The sequence below is a fragment of the Capricornis sumatraensis genome, chromosome 22, assembly GCF_032405125.1.
Source record: "Capricornis sumatraensis isolate serow.1 chromosome 22, serow.2, whole genome shotgun sequence".
Lineage (NCBI taxonomy): Eukaryota > Metazoa > Chordata > Mammalia > Artiodactyla > Bovidae > Capricornis > Capricornis sumatraensis.
In genome coordinates this window covers 51,122,312-51,142,634 of record NC_091090.1, presented here as the reverse complement: position 1 = coordinate 51,142,634, position 20,323 = coordinate 51,122,312, and the positions used below count along the sequence as shown (strand labels likewise).

The 20,323-nt window shown below is 44.4% G+C and overlaps 1 protein-coding gene across 1 annotated transcript; it reads left to right on the top strand.

Annotated features, from left to right (window-relative positions):
• Positions 1 to 737: 737 nt before the first annotated feature.
• SNRNP48 (small nuclear ribonucleoprotein U11/U12 subunit 48) lies at positions 738 to 15,682 on the top strand. The gene is made up of 9 exons (XM_068960729.1): positions 738 to 896; positions 4,108 to 4,221; positions 4,478 to 4,538; positions 5,343 to 5,417; positions 9,878 to 10,066; positions 10,500 to 10,621; positions 12,190 to 12,278; positions 12,584 to 12,748; positions 14,752 to 15,682. The coding sequence occupies exons 1-9, from the start codon at positions 738 to 740 to the stop codon at positions 14,798 to 14,800; spliced, it is 1,023 nt and encodes a 340-aa protein (XP_068816830.1). The 3' UTR covers positions 14,801 to 15,682.
• The last annotated feature ends 4,641 nt before the right edge of the window (positions 15,683 to 20,323 follow it).

The window sequence follows — 20,323 nt, the reverse complement described above, 5'->3', positions numbered from 1 at the left end:
ACTGGAGTGGGTTGCCGTATCCTTCTCCAGGGTATCTTCCCGACCCAGGGATCAAACCCAGGTCTTCCACATTGCAGGCAGACGCTTTACCATCTGAGCCACCAGAGAATCAGTGTGTGGGGCCGTGTGTATGGAGAGAGTGCGAGAAAGACCAAATATTAGCAATTAATAAGCGGAGGATGGCTACGCAAATGCTTATTGTACAATTCTTTAAACTTCCCTGTTGATATAAGCCTTTTTTTTTTTTTAATGGCGAGGGGTGGGGGCGGGGGGCGTTGTTGATTGGATGATACCGTTTGGGGAAGGCCAAGGGCAAAGGCATACAGAGTGAGTGAAAGTCACTCAGTCCTGTCAGACTCTGCAACCCCATGGACTGTAGCCTGCCAGGCTCCTCTGTCCATGGGATTCTCCAGGCAAGAATATGGAGTGGGCAGCCATGCCCAACTCTAGGGGATCTTCCTGACCCAGGGATCGAAGCCGGGTCTCCCACACTGCAGGCGGATTCTTTACAGTCTGAGCCCCCAGGAAAGCCAACTCATCCAGAAACCAGGTGAAAACAGCCACTTCAGGAAAAAACCGGAAGAGACCTCCCAAACGCCCCACTTCCCGGGCTGCTTCCCTATTGGCGGCTCCAATCACGTGGCAGCGTGGCCCCGCCCCTGCCCCAGAAGTCCGCGCGCGCGCGCCGCCCTCAGTCTCCCAGCTTCTTCCGGGAGCGCGCACTGGAGGTGGAGGCCATGGAGGCCGAGCCTCCTCCGGTTGAGGAGCGTCGGCGGCTGCGGGAGGAGTTGAGCGAGTTCGTGGAGAGCTGCCGCCGGACGCTGGAGGAGGTGACGGCGTCGCTGGGCTGGAGCCTGGACCGGCTGGAGCCCGGGGAGGAGGCGGCGGCGGCCGAGGTGAGAGGCCCGCGGGGCCGTGGGCGGCGGGCAGGGAGCGGCGTCTGCAGGGCCGAGGGGGGCGCGCGGGACTCGGGGCTGTAGCCTCCCGGGCGCTCGCACCGCTCCCGGGGAAGCCGAGGAAGTGCAATGAGATAAGCGGGCAGGCCTGGGGTGCTGCCGGGCGGCTTGCCGTGTCCTCCGCGCGTGGATTCCGCCTTGGCACCAGGTTCGGGGTCGGGAGAACTGGGGAGTTGATGGGAAACAGTGGCAGACTTTATTTTGCGGGGCTCCCAAATCACTGCAGACGGTGACTGCAGCCATGAAATTAAAAGACACTTGCTCCTTGGAAGAAAAGGTATGACCAACCTGGACAGCATGTTAAAAAGCATAGATGTTACTTTGCCAACAAAGGTCCGTCTAGTCGAGGCTATCGTGTTTCCAGTAGTCATGTATGGATGTGAGAGCTGGACCGTAAAGAAGGCTGAGCGCCGAAGAATTGATGCTTTTGAACTGTGGTGATGGAGAAGACTCTTGAGAGTCCTTTGGACCGCAAGGAGATTCAACCACTCCATCCTAAAGGATATTAGTCCTGAAGATTCATTGGAAGGACTGGTGTTGAAGCTGAAGCTCGAAGACTTTGGTCTCCTGATTCTAAGAACTGACTCATTTGAAAAGACCCTGATGCTGGGAAAGATTGAAGGCGGGAGGAGAAGGGGATGACAGGATGAGATGGTTGGATGGCATCACCGACTTAGTGTACATGGTTTGAGTACACTCTGGGAGGGTGATGGACAGGAACGCCTGATGTGCTGCAGTCCATGGGGTGGCAAAGAGTTGGACAGGACTGAGCAGCTGAACTGAACCAGGTTCCGCGCTGGGAGAACTGGGGAATTGCGGGTCGCCTTCCTCTGCCCCAAGATAGTGCACTTCTGGCACTTCTGACAGGGGTGGCAGCATTCTAGGATTGTTAAAGGATTTGGTACCTGCAGCTCCTGGACGTTAGGATTGCTTTGGAAAGAGATGTAGGCAAGTGTGTTAGGGTCAGCAATCCTGATCTTTTAAAAAAAAAAAAATTTACTTTTGGCTGCGGCAGGTCTTAGTTGGAGGCACGCAAGCTCTTGGTTGCAGCATGTGGGATCTAGTTCCCAAGCCAGGGATCGAACCTGGGCCCCCTGAATTGGGAGCACAGAGTCTTAGCCACGGGGACCACCAGGGAAGTCTCCAGTTGTTGTTGTTTTTCTAATGAGATGAAAGGAAGTGCCCACGGGGCATCATACTTCATGAGGCCTACTATGCTTTGAAGTGAAGTGAAGTCACTCAGTCGTGTCCGACTCTTTGCGACCCCATGGACTGTAGCCTACCAGGCTCCTCCCTCCATGGGATTCTCCAGGCAAGAGTACTGGAGTGGGTTGCCATTTGCTTTACGGGTTTATAATTTTTTGAAAAACTCTTTTCACTGTTTGTTTGGAGGTGTAGTTGAAGCTGTGAATTCTGTTGAGCGGAGCCTCCCAGGCCTTTCCTCATCACTGTGCTCCCAGCAATGTAGTAAATTTACATTTCTTTCATTAACAGTTAAATAGCTCTTTGTTTATGCCGCTTATTGTACATTACCTCCTTTAATACTCATAGTGACCCTATGAGGTAGGTACCCTCAGCCACCTTTTACAGGTGAGAAAACGAACTGAGAGAGGCGAGCCTTTGTCCCAGGACTCGTTGTTAAGTGGTAGTCAGGATGTGAACCCAGGCATTCTACACCTGAGAGTCTGCGTGCCTCATTGCCTCGCTGCCTCTCTAAAACTCCACTCTCAAATTCCGAAATCCTTGGGAGTTCTGCAGTGGTTAAGACTGCCTTCCAGTTCAGGGGAGTAGGTTCAATCTCTGGTTAGGAACTAAGGTTTCACATGCTGTGGGGTGTGGCCAAGAGTTAAAAAATAAAATGAAATTCTGAAATTCTGATAATCAGTTGTGGGTGTGCATTTCATGTTTGCAAAAGCAACACCTGATATTCAGGAGGGTGACTGGCGTAAACATCCTGGTGCGTGGCATTGCTAATTCCTAGACCAGGTGCAGTACAGAAAGGCGGTGCATCTTCACTCCTCTGCTGGAATGCTTTCATCCTGTAATTGCGTGAACAGCAGTCAGTCTCTGCCCTCCAGTGACTGCTGGTGGTGAGGGGGAATACAGAGAGTAGCCGCTGTGTGTTACAAGGTGAAAAAGTCTGTGAAGGGTGAGTCAGGATTGCTGTAGTGCATGCGGGTTATTGTAGGCTGTGGGGGTGGATGGCCACAACTTCCTTTGCAAGGTGAATTCTAAACTGGTGAAAGGAGCTAAATTAGCTAGGTGCAGCACAGAGAGAGCATCAACAGCATGGGTAGAAATCCAGAGATAAGGCAATGCACAGATCAGGAAACCTCTGGAAGTTAAGCATAGCTAAGAGCTTGGGATGTAGGGGAAGAGGGGAATGGTGGTCAGTAGGGGCCAGAGCTTAAAGGTCCTTGTACAACTGTGTTAAAGAATCTATATATACATTTTTTTTTTTTCTTAATGAGAACGGTAGGGGGAGACATGAAGGTACTTGAAGCCAAAGTGCTGGTTGCTCAGGCAACTAAATTTTAATAAAATTCTAACCGCTTATGTTTATTGAAGTGTGGTATTTACCAGGCCCTGTGTGAATTGCTTTGTGTGTATGAATTCAGGTATAATTTATTTAATCTTCACAGTAGCTCTGTGTGAGTAGTCCTATTAGACCCATTTCACAGGTGAAGAAACTGAGAGAAAGGAAGGCTCCTGACTTTGACTACGTTCGTACGGTCATTCAGTGGCAGGCCTCGGACGCACCCTGGCTGCTGTGTGGAGGGTGCAGGCAGAGGGAGCAGATGGCAGGGGCTCTTTTCACCTCGGATGGAGAGGACGGCATCCGGCATGGGCTGGGGCGGGGGCAGGGTTATGTGTAAGGACCTCTGAGTTCCTCAGGGGGAGATGGTCGGTGAGGTTGTCCAGGCAGTGCGCGTACGTATATCTTTTAGGAGGTGGGCTTTGAAGGGTTGGAGGGGGACAGAGGCTGTCAGGGGTACAGAGAACCAGGGAGGTTGTTTCTTAACGTGTACGTACACTCACACGGGAAGTGGGGTGGAGAGGCTTACAGAAGAGGATATAAAAACATTTAATGGGATAGTTATTTCTTGAAAAATGATGGACCTTTTCGTTTGCTTCTGTTTGATCTTTATAGGATGAAGTTGCAATATGCCCTTACGATTCCAATCACCACATGCCTAAATCGTCTTTAGCAAAGCATATGATGTCTTGTAGATTGAGGAAGCTGGGCTATACCAAAGAGGAAGAGGTACCATATATTTATTATATATGTGTCATGTGATTCATGCATTAATAAATCCTCACAGTATTTGGAAGGTGTAGTGTGAGGTTTTCTGAGAAAATAATAGTCATTTGTGAGGTGCAGTGGGATTTGCCTCATTTTGCAAATGATTGCAAGAAATGCTTAAATGATACTAAACCTATTGTTGGTTTATGTCAAATATTAAAGTAGTCATCTCATACTGGAGGACATTAAGATTTACTTTTTTTTTTTTACCGTTTAGGATAAAATGTATAATTCTGACTTTTTCTATGAGAATGCGAATGTACCTTCAATTACTTTGAGTAAGTATTAATATAATTTTTAAATATCTTAGGCTATATGTGTATAGGTATTTACGTTTCATTTTTGAATTATCAGAAGAGTGGGCTTTGTAAGTATCCTGATGATTGATTAAGAAAGGTATTGCTTATAGTGATACTAGTTTACTCAATCTGAGATTTAGAGACCAGGTTTATAATGGACACCAGAAATCCTCTAGAGTGTCCTACAATAGGGCACATGCCTGCCTTCTTGGTTATAACGAAACCTGGCCCCACACATATGTTGAAGATAGAGCCGAGGATGGAAGTGTGTTCTGAGTGGTCACCGATTACACAGAGGTTAAAATCTCGGGCTCTGGAATCAGAATGCCTTGTTTAACTAATTCTGTCACCAATAGTTGTGTGGCTTTCAGTAAGGTAATTAAACAATTTTTTGCCTAAATTTCTTTGTAAAATAGGAATGATGCTAATAACACCTGTAAGGAGGATTAAATATCACATATGTAATATGGTTAGAATACTGCCTGACACTTAGCTGGGATTCACGAAACGTTAGATATTACATTGGTTGCTAAAATTTGCGGCAGCAACTGCTGTGTGCTTGATTATATTAAGTGTTTTCTGAACTGCTCGAAGTCTGGTTGCTTATTGGATTCTGGTGGATCAGAAAGAATTCTGCATTCAGATTACCTCAGCAGCAAGGTGGGTTGTTAAGATTCTGGATTCTCGGTGTGCCCAGAGAGCTTGGATTATTGGAACCTAGTTAATAATTCCATTGTGGACATTGATGATTCATATTGTGTTTATGGATTTTTTTTTTGACAGATAAGGACTCACAATTCCAGATAATTAAACAAGCTAGAGCTGCAGTTGGAAACGATGGTGATTATTATAATCAAAGTAAGTGGCATCATAGTTTGAGCTAATTAGTTAGACTGTTTTTTTTTTCATAGCGTGTATCACTAATTTTCAAGAGAAATCTTGTAAAAACAGTTACATGGAATAGGTTAAGCTTTCCATCTGACATTAGACTAAGTACTTGGTGTCAAATAAATGCCCGAGTAGACCGTCTCACCCTGAGATTTCCTCTCTCGTGAGCACTGTTGTTGTTGTTAGTTTAGTTGCTCAGTCGTGTCTGACTCTTTGAGACTGCGTGGGTTCTGGCCTGCCAGGCTCCTCTGTCCATGAGATTTCACAGGCAAGAATCCTGGAGTGGGTTGCCATTTGCTTCTCCAGGGGATCTTCCTGACCCAGGCATTGAACCTCCATCTCCTGCATTGCACGCAGGTTGTTTTCCACTGAGCCCCCTGGGAAGCCCCTCTTGAGAATTAGCTCAATGTTACATGTAAGAATGTTGAAGTGCAACATCCTTAGATCCCTGCGCCTCGCAGTGAAGCACGGACAGTGTTAGACGTACAGTTTCAGAGGGTTGTGGGTACGTGGTGCCCAGCTTTGGAAGCTGGGGTAAGAGATGCTACCTGGGACTTCACTTCAGCAGAGACAATCTTAGAATTTTGTTTCAGCTTTTAGGAAATTGGAAGAAAACTTCATCCTTCAAAATCATAGAAATAAATGGGTAAATGGAATTAATAGATTTCTGACTCTAGGTAGAACATCCAGCCAAACCCTGACTGGCTCCTTTGATAAACGTTCTCAGTTGTCTTTGAGCTTTCTGAAGGTACCTTTCTCTGAATACCTAACCTTTTTCTCCCTTGTTGTTGTTTAAGGTCATGACCCTGTTGTTGTAAGCCAGTATCTGGGCTCAATTTCTCCCTCGATTGCATTGTGGCTTTGAAAGGAAGAAGTCTGTTAGTCTCAGTGTATTGGTAGCAGCCAGAAGCATGTTTCTTGTGTTTGCTGTTTTGAAGGATCCATGTAGTTCCGGGTGTTATTCTTTAAGAGGGATCTTTGACTCTCATCTTACTCAAAGAGATACTGAGCTGTGGTCGGTTAAGCCTTTTTTGGCCATCATTCAGTTAAGACCCAGTTAAAAAGTAGAGGATTTTGTTTGTGTGTTTTGGGAGAAGTTACTAGTTTTAACTTTATTTGACCTTAGCTAGTAAGATTTACTAAATTTATTTTATCTACTCCAGCATCTGTTTTTTTCAGATAAGGAAATAAACCCTGTCCAGCAGAGGTGATGAAAGAAATTCTGGGGTGCTTGTTCTAACGTTCCTCAATACTTTGCTATTTTAGAAGAGATTCGTTCTGTTTTGTTTTCAAAGCTCTCTTGTGTATTTCATTTCTCTTTGACATCATAGTTGTGATAGGTTAGACAAGTATTTTCTCTTCCATATTAGGTGAAGAAATAGAGGAACACAGAAGTGAGTTAATGCTTTTGTGCTTTAACATAAGCTGGATTGAAAACCTACCTCTGAATTTTGCGGATTTGAACGTTGAATTTGGTTCTTTACAAAAGCAAACAGTTACTTTAAATGAATAGTTCTTTCAGTAGATAAAAGGAACTTTGATTTTGGATTTTTGTACTGTCTTAATATTTAATTGTTAAGGACAACTTGTTATATCATCTGTAATCCTCTTTTTTTTTCATCTTACGTACAGCTCTGCAATTTCTCAATAGAGATTATTTTTTTGTGGCCCATTTATGTCTTACACATTTAAAACTTTTTACCCCAGGACAAAAATCTCTTTAATATCTTATTGATGTTTACTTTGAAGGAATGACTAACATGAACAGCTTTACATTTTCCGTATAACTAATATTTTGTTGGTTATGTACTAAATTTTAAGTTTCTTGTATTTTCATTTCATTGGTCACATCAGGCCCAAACTCAAGGTATAGAATTCTCAACCTGCTAATCTTTGTCAAAGCTTGAACAGCCATTAGATCTACTTATTTACTTTCAGATGTAGTTATGTTGGAATAAACAATCATTTTATATTTGATCTTTTTCCTTCAATATTAAAAATTCAAGTTGCTGTACTTGAATTTCATGACATCTGTGTGGCTGGTGGCCATGATTTGAACATGAGTGTACTGGGCTAAAGCATCCTAAAGAGATGGGAGATGACGGTTCTAACCCTGATCTTTCCCTCCCACTTGTGAGACTTCAGTGGATCATTTTATCTGTAAGGGCCTCATTTCTGCATCTCATGTTAGGAAATTGACTTGGTATGAATTCTTCACAAAATTCTGAATCCCTATCTTTGACACAAGTTAATATTTAATATTGTTAAATATATTATTATTTAATGTTAACATTATTGATGTTTAATATTGTATTTTACACATTTGAGATGGCATGTGATGGCCACAAGGGCTAACAGAAGAATGAGAGTTCCGGTTACTGGGAAAGTAGAATGGAGTTTCAGTTTGGGGTGGTGGCAGAGTTCTGGAGGTCGGCACAGCTGATGGTGCACAGTAGTGAGGATGTGCTGACTGCCGCTGAACTCTCCACCCAAAAAGGGGTCAAATGGTAGATTCCATGTTGTGTCTATTTTATGGCAATTTTTAAAAACTATTCTTAAAAAAGTACGTAGAGGGTCACAGTTAGTATGATGACAGCTCATTCAGATAGATCTCCAAATCATATAGAAACTTGCATCTGAACTTTTTACGTTTTGTGGAAATGTGAGCTTCTTTAAGTGTGTTTATCCATTTTTTTTCTTTTACCAGAAATATCTATGTTCTGAATGATTTGAATGCCGTTTGTTGTTTAACTTTTCCTGTACTTTTTCTTTTTCAGTAATTGGGGTGAGTATAAAGAGGAATTAGGAACCTGAATGTACTCCTTATTTAAAGATATGCAGTATCCTTTTTGCAAATGATATCCTTTTAAAAGTATCATTCAAATTTCTAAACTTTATCTTAATCGCTGTCAAAACATTATAGTGGTGACTTGGAATTTTAGTTGAATTTCAAAGAATTTTAAGTATCAGTCTTAACCAGACAGAAATGTTAAGATGAATAAAGAAAACTCCAAAATATTTTAAGGAGGAAGTTACACTTCTTTGTTTACAAAGAACAGGCAAAGGTTTGTGTGGAACGTGTTTTAAAATACATCAGTGTTCTTTGCATCTTTGTATTTTTCTTCCAAACTGTGTAGCCTATAATCAGATAAATTAGGCTTATCAAAGCTGACTCACTTTTGTATTACAAAATGAAGTGCTGAAAATCTGGCTGCATAGAGGGGCTTTTCCTAGTGTTTGCCAGAATTAGAGTAAGAGGGATTGACAGTGGGGAACCCTTCCTCCCCGCTAATTCAGAACCTTTTACTAGTACAGATTGGTGTCCGTCACTGTTACTTCAAGACTCCGATTCAGTGTAGCTCTCCTCGGAATTTATAGGCCTGTAAAGTCATCTCTTTTCTTGCATTGTTATCCTTAGTTCATGGCGTGTTCTCATTTGGATTTTTGTTGTGCCACTTTATAAGCATCTGAGAAGAGCTACTGATTTTATATTATCCTGTGAACCTGAGTGATTACTTTAGGGTAACCTAGCAAACATTAAAAGGATTCCTTTAGTAGCTGGTGTTCTTTGTTTGTATTCATGGATAATGAAGTCTAGAAAGAGTCTTTTTAAATTGCTTATTTACAGTTACAATAATTTTTTATTTCTTTGAGAAAAATTGAATCTCAAAAATTTTCTTCAATCTTTAATACATCATATCAAGGTATTGTATTTACTTTTTTTCATTAATGAGCAGATTATAGAAAGGTCTATGATTGGGGGGGTGGGGCGCTTGCTGTTGATAACTTTTTTCAGTTTGGTGAAGCCAAGATGCTGCTGCTTCTGAAAATTAAAAGAAGCTTTAGTCTCAGTCTGTCTTTCTCTGATCTGAGGAAGTTTGGGATTTCTGCCCCTTGGTCTGTAGCTCTAAGTTACTGCCCAAATGGGATATATTTTGACTGAAACATTCTGCTTGGTGTCTCATAAATATGTTTTTAACACATTTTTCGTATTTCTATAATTTATTTTCAAGGGGGCTGTAATGTGTATTTCCTATTAAAATCATTTTCCTTCACCTGTGGGGAAAAGCATATATAGAGAAAATTGATAACTACTTTTACAGTATGGGGAGCCTTTTAAAAGTTTGTTTGTTTTTTCAATGGGCAAATTGTCTCATGGTTATTACTGTCTGCCTTCATGGGATCTGTCTTAACGCTGTCGGGGGGAACAGCCAACATCCACGTCCATCCTTTCTGTGGAGGCAGCGTTCAGGACAGAGTCAGTGTCCTGCAGGTGGCTGTTGTGTGTGTTTAGGGACTGCTGGAAACAAGTGGCTTGTGTTAATTAAACGTCACATTATTACCGTGCATGCTTAAAGATAAGTATCATAGATTGTAAATCCACAGAGCTTCATGTATTATTTATCCTTGTGATCTTATTTTTACTCTAGGGGTGTATTCCTCATTGCCTGTTGAAGTTCCTCTGAATCACAAACGGTTTGTTTGTGATCTCACTCAAGCCGATCGTCTTGCCCTCTACGATTTTGTAGTCGAGGAAACAAAGAAAAAACGCTCAGATTCTCAAATTATCGAAAATGACAGCGATCTCTTTGTAGATTTGGCGGCCAAAGTCAATCAAGGTTTGAGATGAATATCTTAATTTTCTATTTCTTAATTGTCATTTCCTCCTTATAAGTGTTATTAAGATGATTTGTCAGGCCATTTTGAGTTGAAATAGGATGGTTTTGTATCATCTGATATTAACATATATGTTAAGGTGTTTACTTAGTACTTGAAGTTTTATTCTCTGGTTGTTACAGTAAGCATACCTTTCTTCCATAAGAATGTTACTTAGAACTGGGCTGTTACTTTAATCTCTGTACCTAAAACACTCTTATGTTCAACTAATGGCTAGAGAAAAGGAATGATGTAAAATAGTCCATTTATACAACATAAAAAAGTGCTACATTAAAATGTGGTAAGATATCAGATGATCACGGTGTTCCTTCCCTCTAATTCATAAGAATTTACAGTTTCTGATGATGTAATAATTTTATTTTGGTCTTTTATTAGATAATAGTCGAAAAAGTCCAAAATCTTACCTTGAAATCCTGGCAGAAGTGAGAGATTACAAAAGAAGACGCCAGTCCTATAGAGCTAAGAACGTTCACATAACCAAGAAGTCATACACCGAGGTGAGTTCTGCGTGATTTTGTAGAGCCTTGCTGAACGCAGAGGTTTCCCTCCTCAGCCATCGCCTGCTCCGTGGTTCCCACAGTTGCCTAGAGGCTCCCTGGGAGCCCGAGGCTCCACTGTGGCCACATCTGATTTATATTTGCTCCATCGCGTTCAGACCCAGCCTTCACCAGGACAGGCCCTTCAGGGCACAAAGACCTTACGTAAAGAGGTTGTGCAGTCTTACAAAAATACTGCTTTTGAGAAAGTGATAACTGCATCATGATGAGAACATAGATTTTGGCTGTAGACAGACCCAAGCTTGAGTTTTGATGCTGCAATTTATCACTGTCTCTTTGACCTGGGCAAATGATTTGAGCTTTTTAAGACTGAAATTTTTTTCATTTTATACTAATACAGACTTTGTAGGGTTATTGTGAGAAGTAATGGAAATAATGCTTATGGACAAAGGAATTTTCAATAAATAGCTTTTTTTGGCAGAAACTTTAGTGTCCTTTTATGTATTCTACTAAACATTTCGGCTTAAGTGTTTTGGTATAAATTATTTGTAACTTACAGTATTACGTATATAATAAAATTTAAGTGCATTGCTGTTGCTACTGCTGCTAAGTCGCCTCAGTCGTGTCTGACTGTGCGACCCCATAGACGGCAGCCCACCAGGCTCTGCCGTCCCTGGGATTCTCCAGGCAAGACCACTGGAATGGGTTGCCATTTCCTTCTCCAATGCATGAAAGTGACAAGTGAAAGTGAAGTCGCTCAGTCGTATCCTACTGTTCACGACCCCATGGACTGCCGGCTACCAGGCTCCTCCGTCCATGGGATTTTCCAGGCAAGAGTGCTGGAGTGGGGTGCAATCGCCTTCTCCGTTAAGTGCATTAATTTGTGATTTAATTGCTAAGTTATGTCCCTGACTCTTCAACCCCATGACCTGTGGCCCACCAGGCTCCTCTGTCCATGGGATTTCTCAGGCAAGGATACTGGATTGCCATTTTCTCCTCCAGGGCATCTTCCCGACTCAAGGAGTGAACCCCATCTCCTGCACTGGCAGGTGGATTCTCTACCACCGAACCACCAGGGAATCCTGTTATCTGCATATGATCTCTGTTTATTTTACACCCACTCACTCCCTCTCTCCTCCCGCCCCAACCGTCAGTGGTTTGGGAGCAGATCCTAGATGTCCTTCATCTGTAAAAACGTCCGTGTTCCACCCTTTTAGTGGTTTATCGTGTCTCAGTGACCTCCAACGTACAGATGAGCTGCACTACCTCAGACAGTACACGGGACTCGCTCGTGTGTGTCCTTCTCCCAGATCACCCAGGGTTGACCTCGTGCCCCGTCATGCGTCCTCTGTCTGTGCGTGGTTTCTACTCTTCAGGCTGAGTTAACACGTGTCATGATCGTGTGCCCCTGAATCCTCAGTGTGTCGCCTGTTTGTGTTTCCTAGACTGCACACCTCCCACAGTCCACCGTATCGTAGCTCTCAGGAAATGTGTAATTGATCGCAGTGCCATCTGCTCGTTTCTCGAGCAGCTTCCTTACCTGGCAGTTGGGTCCTCCCCGCCCGCAGGTGATCCGGGATGTGATCAACGTGCACATGGAGGAGCTGAGCAGCCACTGGCAGGAGGAGCAGGAGAAGGAGGCGGACGGGGCAGACAAGTATGTCGCCGTGTCGTCGGTGGGAGCGGCCCTCTGTCAAGTCTGTTGCCCGTCGCTGTTGAGCTGGGTTTGAGCGCCTCCAGGACCAGTCATAGCACACTGATTCATCCGGAGGCTTCCTCCTCTTCCTGTGCCCACAGTCATGAGACAGACCACATGGAGCTGGGTTTCTTTGCCTGCCCTCTTACTGGAGTGCAGGGCTATGCATATTTATTTGGTCTCTGCTATAGTATGTTGGGCTCAAGGCTGGTCTTTCTTGGAGACCAGTGGTTGAAAGTAGCTGACGACCATTCTTTCTGTCTCAGGAGCGAAGAAAGACGATCGGCCTCAGTGGACTCGAGGCAGTCCGGGGGCAGCCATCTGGATGGCGAGTGTTCACGGCATAGACGGGACCGAAGTCGGAGCCCACACAGACGGAAAAGAAACAAGGACAAGGACAGAAGCTGGGGCTCCAGGAGAAGGAAGGAGAGGTGAGCCCGGCGGCGCGGCGCTCGTTGCCGAGCTGTTGCTTCTGACACATGGACAGTCCTTCCGTCACAGGCCATGTTGAGAAGATGGAGCGTCAGCAGAGGTCGGGGTGCAAACAGCCTGTGAAGGTCCTTCACGTGCGTCCTGTTTCAGGGCGGCTGTCCACAGCTCTGCGGGCGTGGCTCGGTCTGCCTGCTCAGGCCTGGTTTCCCTTCGTTATTAACTGCTTCTCAGCAAGACACAGGAAAGGACTGTCTGGGCAGAAGGGTAGCTGCATTACAGAGGTGTTTGCCTGGGTCTTCCTTCCGTCCCTCAGTATCTGCCCTCTGCTTCCTGTTTTCCTGCTGTCGTTCTCTCTTTGTCTTGCTAATCCCTCAGATAAAGAGCGTTACTAAGTCAGGAAGGCCCAGGCTTTATGGCACTCAGCTCAGCCTTGTTGGGATTCCTGGTAGAGGTTTGATCATTGGGGAGATATAAAGTGACACTGAGATAATACAGGTTGGCGGAGGTCTGTTCGTGTGTTCCAGCCGCTTAGTGGGCCTCCGCCTGGACCTTAGCTTGGCCAGGTCTGCCCCTGGACTCATCTGTTTTCCACTCTGCTCCTCTGGCCCCTCACGCCTGTCCTGGTTGCTAATGACGGGCATCTGTCCGCCTAAGCCGGAACTCGAGGCCTTGCTAGCCGCTGTCCCGCTCTTCGCTGTCTGGGCTGCCTGTCGTCAGTTCTGCGTAACGGGGCCCCTCTCGCACTCCCCGCCCCTCCGCCCTGAGCGCTGTCCTCTGGGAGTTTACCTGGTTGTTCAGTCTCTACGTTGGTGCCGTACGGACCTGTCCCTCCCCAGCTGCTGGAGTGAGCCTTCGCCTTTCAGAGCCCCTCAGCAGCCGCATTCTCGTGGCTCACAGCGGCTCTCGAGGCCTCACTCTGTGCTTTGCCGCGACCCTGCGGTTCCGTAGCGTCTGCCCCAGCCAGCCCGGGCCACGCACCGTTCCCTGTCCCCGCTGTGCCTCATCCGTGCCCGTCCACCGCCTGTTATGCTGCCTCTCTACTGTTTTAAACTCCTCCTCAGCCTTTAAGATGCGGCTTAGTCATTCCCGTGAAGCTTTTTTTTCCCATCTGTTGCCATTCTACCCAGCAACAGCGTTTCATTGACCGTAAGTTATTTTTCTCCGTACTAGACTGAGCTCATTGCAGGCAGGTCTGGGTCTTGTTTAGTCTCATTTGCACAGTGCTTGTCTAAAAGTAAGCTCTTCCGTCGTATCTCTCCAGGATCAGTGGTGATCAGGAGTCAGGCTTTTTGGTTTAGTAATTTTGCTCATCTTTTTATCATTCAGTTTGTAAGTTTAAAGCTAGCTATGAGTTCAAAATGTGAAGTAGTTTCTTGGTAGTTCCCTTTGATTCATTTACTGAAGGATAACCTCTGGTCATCACACATCGACTCTTGATCAGCTGTCAGAAGTTGTGTTCTCTCCCTCTTTTTCTGGTTTCTTAGTTCTTCCTCCTCTTGAGTAATTTTTGACATGTCCAATCAGTCCCTATTGACTGATACACGTTAAATAGTCTCAGAACCCAAACATGGATGATTTCCTTCAGTGAGGATAAGCTGAGTGTTGGCAGGAAGTATTCTTTGAGACCCCCCTGAGGTGGGATGACCTGCAGGGAGCTGAGCTGGGAGCCGGGATGCGGAGCTCAGACAGAGCTCTGAGTTCCTCCTGTGACTCCAGAGTCCTGTTTGAAGTGAACTCTCAGGTCATCCACCTTGTACATATATTCAGAGCATAACTCCAAAGCGCAGCTTTAAAAAAAAAATCCATTTCTTGTATTCTTATCTCAGTTTTGTCCTGTATTTTTAGTGATGCTTTTTTTTCTTTATTCTTTAAAAAAAACTAAAACACTGTTCTGTTTTAAATGCATGTTTTAACTTGCTCTGGTTTATATCTGATGTATGTACATTGCTGTGAATTATTATTTTAAAGCTTTGATCATTTTTTTTCACCCCTTTCGTTTCAGGGATGGGGAGAGACATCACAGTCACAAAAGAAGGAAGCAAAAAATGTAGAGCGGAGTGTCTGTGCACATGGTAATTAGGCCTGGGCCCCGGAAACCAGTATGCTGGTGTCTGCCATTGCTTTCAATAGGAGCACATGCTTCTGTCAGCCGTTCCCTGCTCATATCCTCATTTTTCAATAAATGCCTCTCAAACCACGGGAACGTGACGATGCTCTCAGGCTTGGTTTTCCTAGTTGATCGCCTTCTGTTGCTGATTGTGTTTCATTGTCTTTTTTTTTTTTTTTTTTTACAATTTATGTATCAAAAAATTCTTTAAAGTAAATATTTAAGCTGTGTAACTAATACATAAATATCTGTAAAAAAAGCTTACAGATAAGGCTAAACAACCCCTGGCACACCACCTGCATTGGCACCACCTGCGGCCCCCTCAGGGTAACCACTGGTGAACTGTAACAGGAAGAGAACCCAAATACTCCTCAGAAGAGGAAGGGCGGACTCATGTGCTAGAGCAGCATGTCGGGCCTGAAGAAACACAGTGTGTCACCGTGCGTAGATCTAAGAGACACGATCTAAATGAAGGAGCAAGTTTCAGAAACACACCCAGGCTCTGTCTGCGTGAAAACAGCAGTGTGCGTTTTCTGTGACTTCTATGCATATTAGTCACTCATTTGTGTCTGACTCCTGTGACCCTATGGTTTGAAGCCCACCAGGCTCCTCTGTCCACGGGGATTCTCCAGGCAACAGTACTGGAGTGGGTTGCCATTCCCTTCTCCAGGGGAACTTCTCGGCCCAGGGATTGAACCCGGATGTCCTGCATTGGCAGGCAGATATTTTTACCATTTGGCCACCCTATATGTACGTAAATATATTTTTAAAGATTCAGAAGAACTTCCAAACTCAACAGTGGTTACTTGGGGGAGGAGATATAGATGGGAGAAAGGATGGAAACCAGGATTGGAAGGTGGTTAGAGGGAAGTTTACCTTTATCCATAATTAATTTTAATTATTCATGTTAATTTTTTAATGTATTTGTGTTTCACTTGTTAATTAAAAATACATTGTCCTTTTTTTTGTAAATCAGCTTTATTGAGGAACTGTTTACATACAATGAAATTCATTCATTTTAAGTGTACATTTCATTAAGTTTTGATAGACTTATACCCCCCCTCCATGTAACCTTCATCTCAATCAAAATAGAGAACGTTTCTGTCTCCCTCAGGTTCCCTTAGAGCCCTTTTTCCAGTCTGTTTGTCCACCAGCAGCCCTAGACAGACACAGCTCTGGTTTTTGTTGCTGTTGATTAGAAACATGTTTCCCAGGATTCGTATAAATGGAATGCTCCTGCACACTTCTAGCTGCCTCTGCACAGGTCGGTCTGAGTTGTGGGTCAGTAGCCTGACCTAATTGTGCTGTATGCTGGATCATTCAGGTGAAAGTTTGGCCTGAAATGGTAAACCTCTCGTATGTGAAGAGGAGTGTCTTGAATCCGGGAAACCCAGGTTAAAGATTCCCCGGTGATTTCCACATAGAAATAAAACCTTGATCATTTGAGTCTGTAACGGACAACACCAGGAAGGTTGACTGTGTTCAGATCCGATTGGCTACTGGGTTTCCAGTGTGAAAGAAGCACTCTGATTTACAAGGAGGGAATCACCTTACCAGTATGAAGCCCTGTGAGTGCCATTGTATGTAATTTCTCAGTGTGTAAAATTCGCATTTAAAAGTCTTCAAAGACTTGGAAGTTGGCATAATTTTGAGCTGTATGAAGTTTCTACCTTTGTAGGTCAGATCCATTTGATCAAGTTTCATGTAATGTAACAGTTTATAATACTGTTTTTTATTATGATTTCAGTGACTTTACTAACTGGAAGACAGTTTACTGAAGGGTAAACCTGAAAGATGTACCTAGCCTTTTAGTGTGAGAGATGTGGGGGAAAAATAGGGTAGTGTGTGTGTTTTAAGGGATTGCCAGACTCGCTGTGTGCAAGAAATTGCCAAGTGTTTGTTCAGGTGACTGTTCATGAGGTTTATCAGTCTAATCTACTTGTCTTTGGTTTTAGTATCAAGATAATGATGGCTGGGAAAGTTTTCTTTCTCTCTCATTTGGGATTGTGAAAAATTGGTGTCATTCCTCCTTCGGTGTTGGCTAGAATTTATAAGTGAGTTGAGTTCAGTCCCTCAGTCGTGTCCGACTCTGCGACCCCATGAATCGCAGCATGCCAGGCCTCCCTGTCCATCACCAACTCCCGGAGTTCAGTCAGACTCAGGTCCATTGAGTCTGTGATGCCATCCAGCCATCTCATCCTGGGTTGTCCCCATCTCCTCTTGCCCCCAATCTCTCCCAGCGTCAGAGTCTTTTCCAATGAGTCAACTCTTCGCATGAGGTGGCCATAGTACTGGAGTTTCAGCTTTAGCATCATTCCTTCCAAAGAAATCCCAGGACTGATCTCCTTTAGAATGGACTGGTTGGATCTCCTTGCAGTCCAAGGGACCCTCAAGAGTCTTCTCCAACACCACAGTTCAAACGCATCAATTCTTCGGCACTCAGCTTTCTTCACAGTCCAACTCTCACATCCATACATGACCACAGGAAAAACCATAGCCTTGACTAGATGGACCTTAGTTGGCAAAGTAATGTCTCTGCTTTTGAATATACTATCTAGGTTGGTCATAACTTTTCTTCCAAGGAGGAAGCGTCTTTTGATTTCATGGCTGCAGTCACCATCTGCAGTGATTTTGGAGCCCAAAAAGATAAAGTCTGACACTGTTTCCACTGTTTCCCCATCTCTTTCCCATGAAGTTATGGGACCAGATGCCATGATCTTCGTTTTCTGAATGTTGAGCTTTAAGCCAACTTTTCACTCTCCTCTTTAACTTTCATCAAGAGGCTTTTTAGTTCCTCTTCACTTTCTGCCATAAGGGTGGTGTCATCTGCATATCTGAGGTTATTGATATTTCTCCCAGCAATCTTGATTCCAGCTTGTGTTTCTTCCAGTCCAGCATTTCTCATGATGTACTCTGCATAGAAGTTAAATAAGCAGGGTGACAATATACAGCCTTGATGTACTCCTTTTCCTATTTGGAACCAGTCTGTTGTTCCATGTCCATTTCTAACTGTTGCATCCTGACCTGCATACAGGTTTCACAAGAGGCAGGTCAGGTGGTCTGGTATTCCCATCTCTTTCAGAATTTCCCAGTTTCTTGTGATCCACACAGTCAAAGGCTTTGGCATAGTCAATAAAGCAGAAATAGATGTTTTTCTGGAACTCTCTTGCTTTTTTGATGATCCAGTGGATGTTGGCAATTTGATCTCTGGTTCCTCGGCCTTTTCTAAAACCAGCTTGAACATCAGGGAGTTCACGGTTCACGTATTGCTGAAGCCTGGCTTGGAGAATTTTGAGCATTACTTTACTAGCATGTGAGATGAGTGCAATTGTGCAGTAGTTTGAGCATTCTTTGGCATTGCCTTTCTTTGGGATTGGAATGAAAACTGACCTTTTCCAGTCCTGTGGCCACTGCTGAGTTGGAACTAGAGTTTTCTTTGTGGGAAAGTTTTATCTATGAATTTAACAAAATGAATCTATTTCAAGTATCTATTTCTTCTTGAATAAACTTAAATAGAAAAAGAAGGCCAAATTAAGCCGAAGGAAGATAACACGAGCATAAATTAATGAAATAGAAAACAAAAGCAATACAGAAAGAGAAAGCAAAAGCGAGTTTTTCAGAAAGAGGAATAAACTTGATAAGCCTCTAGGCTGAAGGATCTAGCTAGGAGGGGGTCGGTGGGGGGAAGACAAGTCACTGACACCAAGAATGAATGTGGAGGTGTCGCTATAGATTCTACAGACTTGAAATGATGAAAAGGGAATATTACGAACAATATGCCAGGAAATTCAACAGTTTAGATGAAATGGGTAAATTCTTTGAAATGCACAGTGCCTGCAGTTGGAAGCATAGTGTCTTAACCACTGGACAGCCAGGGAGATTACGAAAAAATTTAATAAAACATGTAAGACCTGCATGCTGAAAATGACACATCTTGCTGAGCAAAATTAAAGACTCAAAGAGACACTGAAGTCGAGGGTAGTCATCAGATCCGTTAAACCGTAGCTAGCTTAATAGTTCCATGGTCTCAGTTGTGTCTGACTCTGCAGCCCGTGGTCTATAATCCTGCCAGGCCCTTCTGTCTGTGAAACTCTCCAGGCAAGAATACTGGAGTGGATTGCCATTTCCTACTCCAAAGGATCTTCCTGACCCAGGGGTTGAACCCTAACCTGTATTGACAGGCGGATTCTATACCACTGGGCCACCTGGGAAGCTCAGCTTGCTTAATGAACTAACTGCCTCACCAATCAAGCTGGCTTTAGTTGTTTTTTAACAAAACCCTGCCTGTCCTCCAGGCCTCAGCACTGGGCTTTCAGGGACGTGGCATCAGCTGCATCCAGTTCAAGCCCCAGCTGGTTAGGACTGGTTGGAACCCTCAAGACCCTCCAGCTGGAGCTGAGTTGGAAACCCTGCGTTCAGAACATGCAGACGCTCGTTTTCTGAGCGTAAGTCCGGTGGTGAAGCCTGTAGCTTAGTGGTACCTGCGCTAAACCAGGTCACCTTGCCGTTTCCTTCTCTGTCAGCTCTTCCACGCTCCGCATGCCTCAGCTTTGTCTCGTAAGTATCCCCTTTCGGGAGGTGGATTTGAATTGTTCTCCCAGCTTGTGAATAAACACCCCCTTCTCCGCGGCACACCTCAGCGTCTGGCTGCCTGCGCGTCAGGCAAGTCTGGTTTGGTAACAGCACCATACTCACAGACTGATTTAAGTTACCAGTTCTCTCCAGATTGAACAACAGTTTCAATGCAATTTCAACACATTTCCAGAGGCTTTTCTTTTTTAAAAGCTTGTTGAGGAAATTGTTCAGTCACTAAGATGCATCCGACTCTTTGCGACCCCATGGACTGCAGCACACCAGGCTTCCCTGCCCTTCACCATCTCCCGGAGTTTGCTCAAACTCATGTTCATTGAGTCAGTGATGCACTGAAACCATCTCGTCCTCTGTCGTTCCCTTCCCTTGCCTTCAGTCTTTCCCAGTGTCAGTCTTTTCGAATGAGTTGGCTCTTCATGTCATCCAGCCAAAATACTGGAGCTTCAGCTTCAGTCCTTCCAGGACATGTTCAGGGTTGATTTCCTTCGGGATTGCTTTGATCTCCTTGCTGCAGGGTATACCACCTGAAGAGGGTGGGAACCTTCCTGCAGGTCGTGGGTTCTGAGTCTACTGGAGGTGCGGCGCTCAACCTAGGAGTTCTGATTCTAATCCCAAAGAGGCCAAAAGGAGAGCAAGCCTGAGGGCATCAGGAACCAGACCGCACTGGAGATGGAGGCAGGGTCCTGGGAGGCGGAAGGGAAGGAGATGGTGGGGTGGGGGCATCCTGTGTGAAGAACAACCAACCACCACAAAGACCCCTCCCCCCTCCAAAAAAAATATTATTGTCGAGATAGAGTTTATTAGATTCTTGGGAGAAAACAACCTGGATCCGAGGAGGCAAAATTACAGTTTTGTTGAAATACGTTTTATTTTTTTT

Excerpts from the sequence above, each read along its gene's own strand:
- SNRNP48 (XM_068960729.1), top strand. The coding sequence starts at position 738 with ATGGAGGCCGAGCCTCCTCCGGTTGAGGAGCGTCGGCGGCTGCGGGAG. Across the intron at positions 10,067-10,499 it reads GGCGGCCAAAGTCAATCAAG|ATAATAGTCGAAAAAGTCCA; the intron begins GTTTGAGATGAA and ends GTCTTTTATTAG. Across the intron at positions 12,749-14,751 it reads TCCAGGAGAAGGAAGGAGAG|GGATGGGGAGAGACATCACA; the intron begins GTGAGCCCGGCG and ends CTTTCGTTTCAG.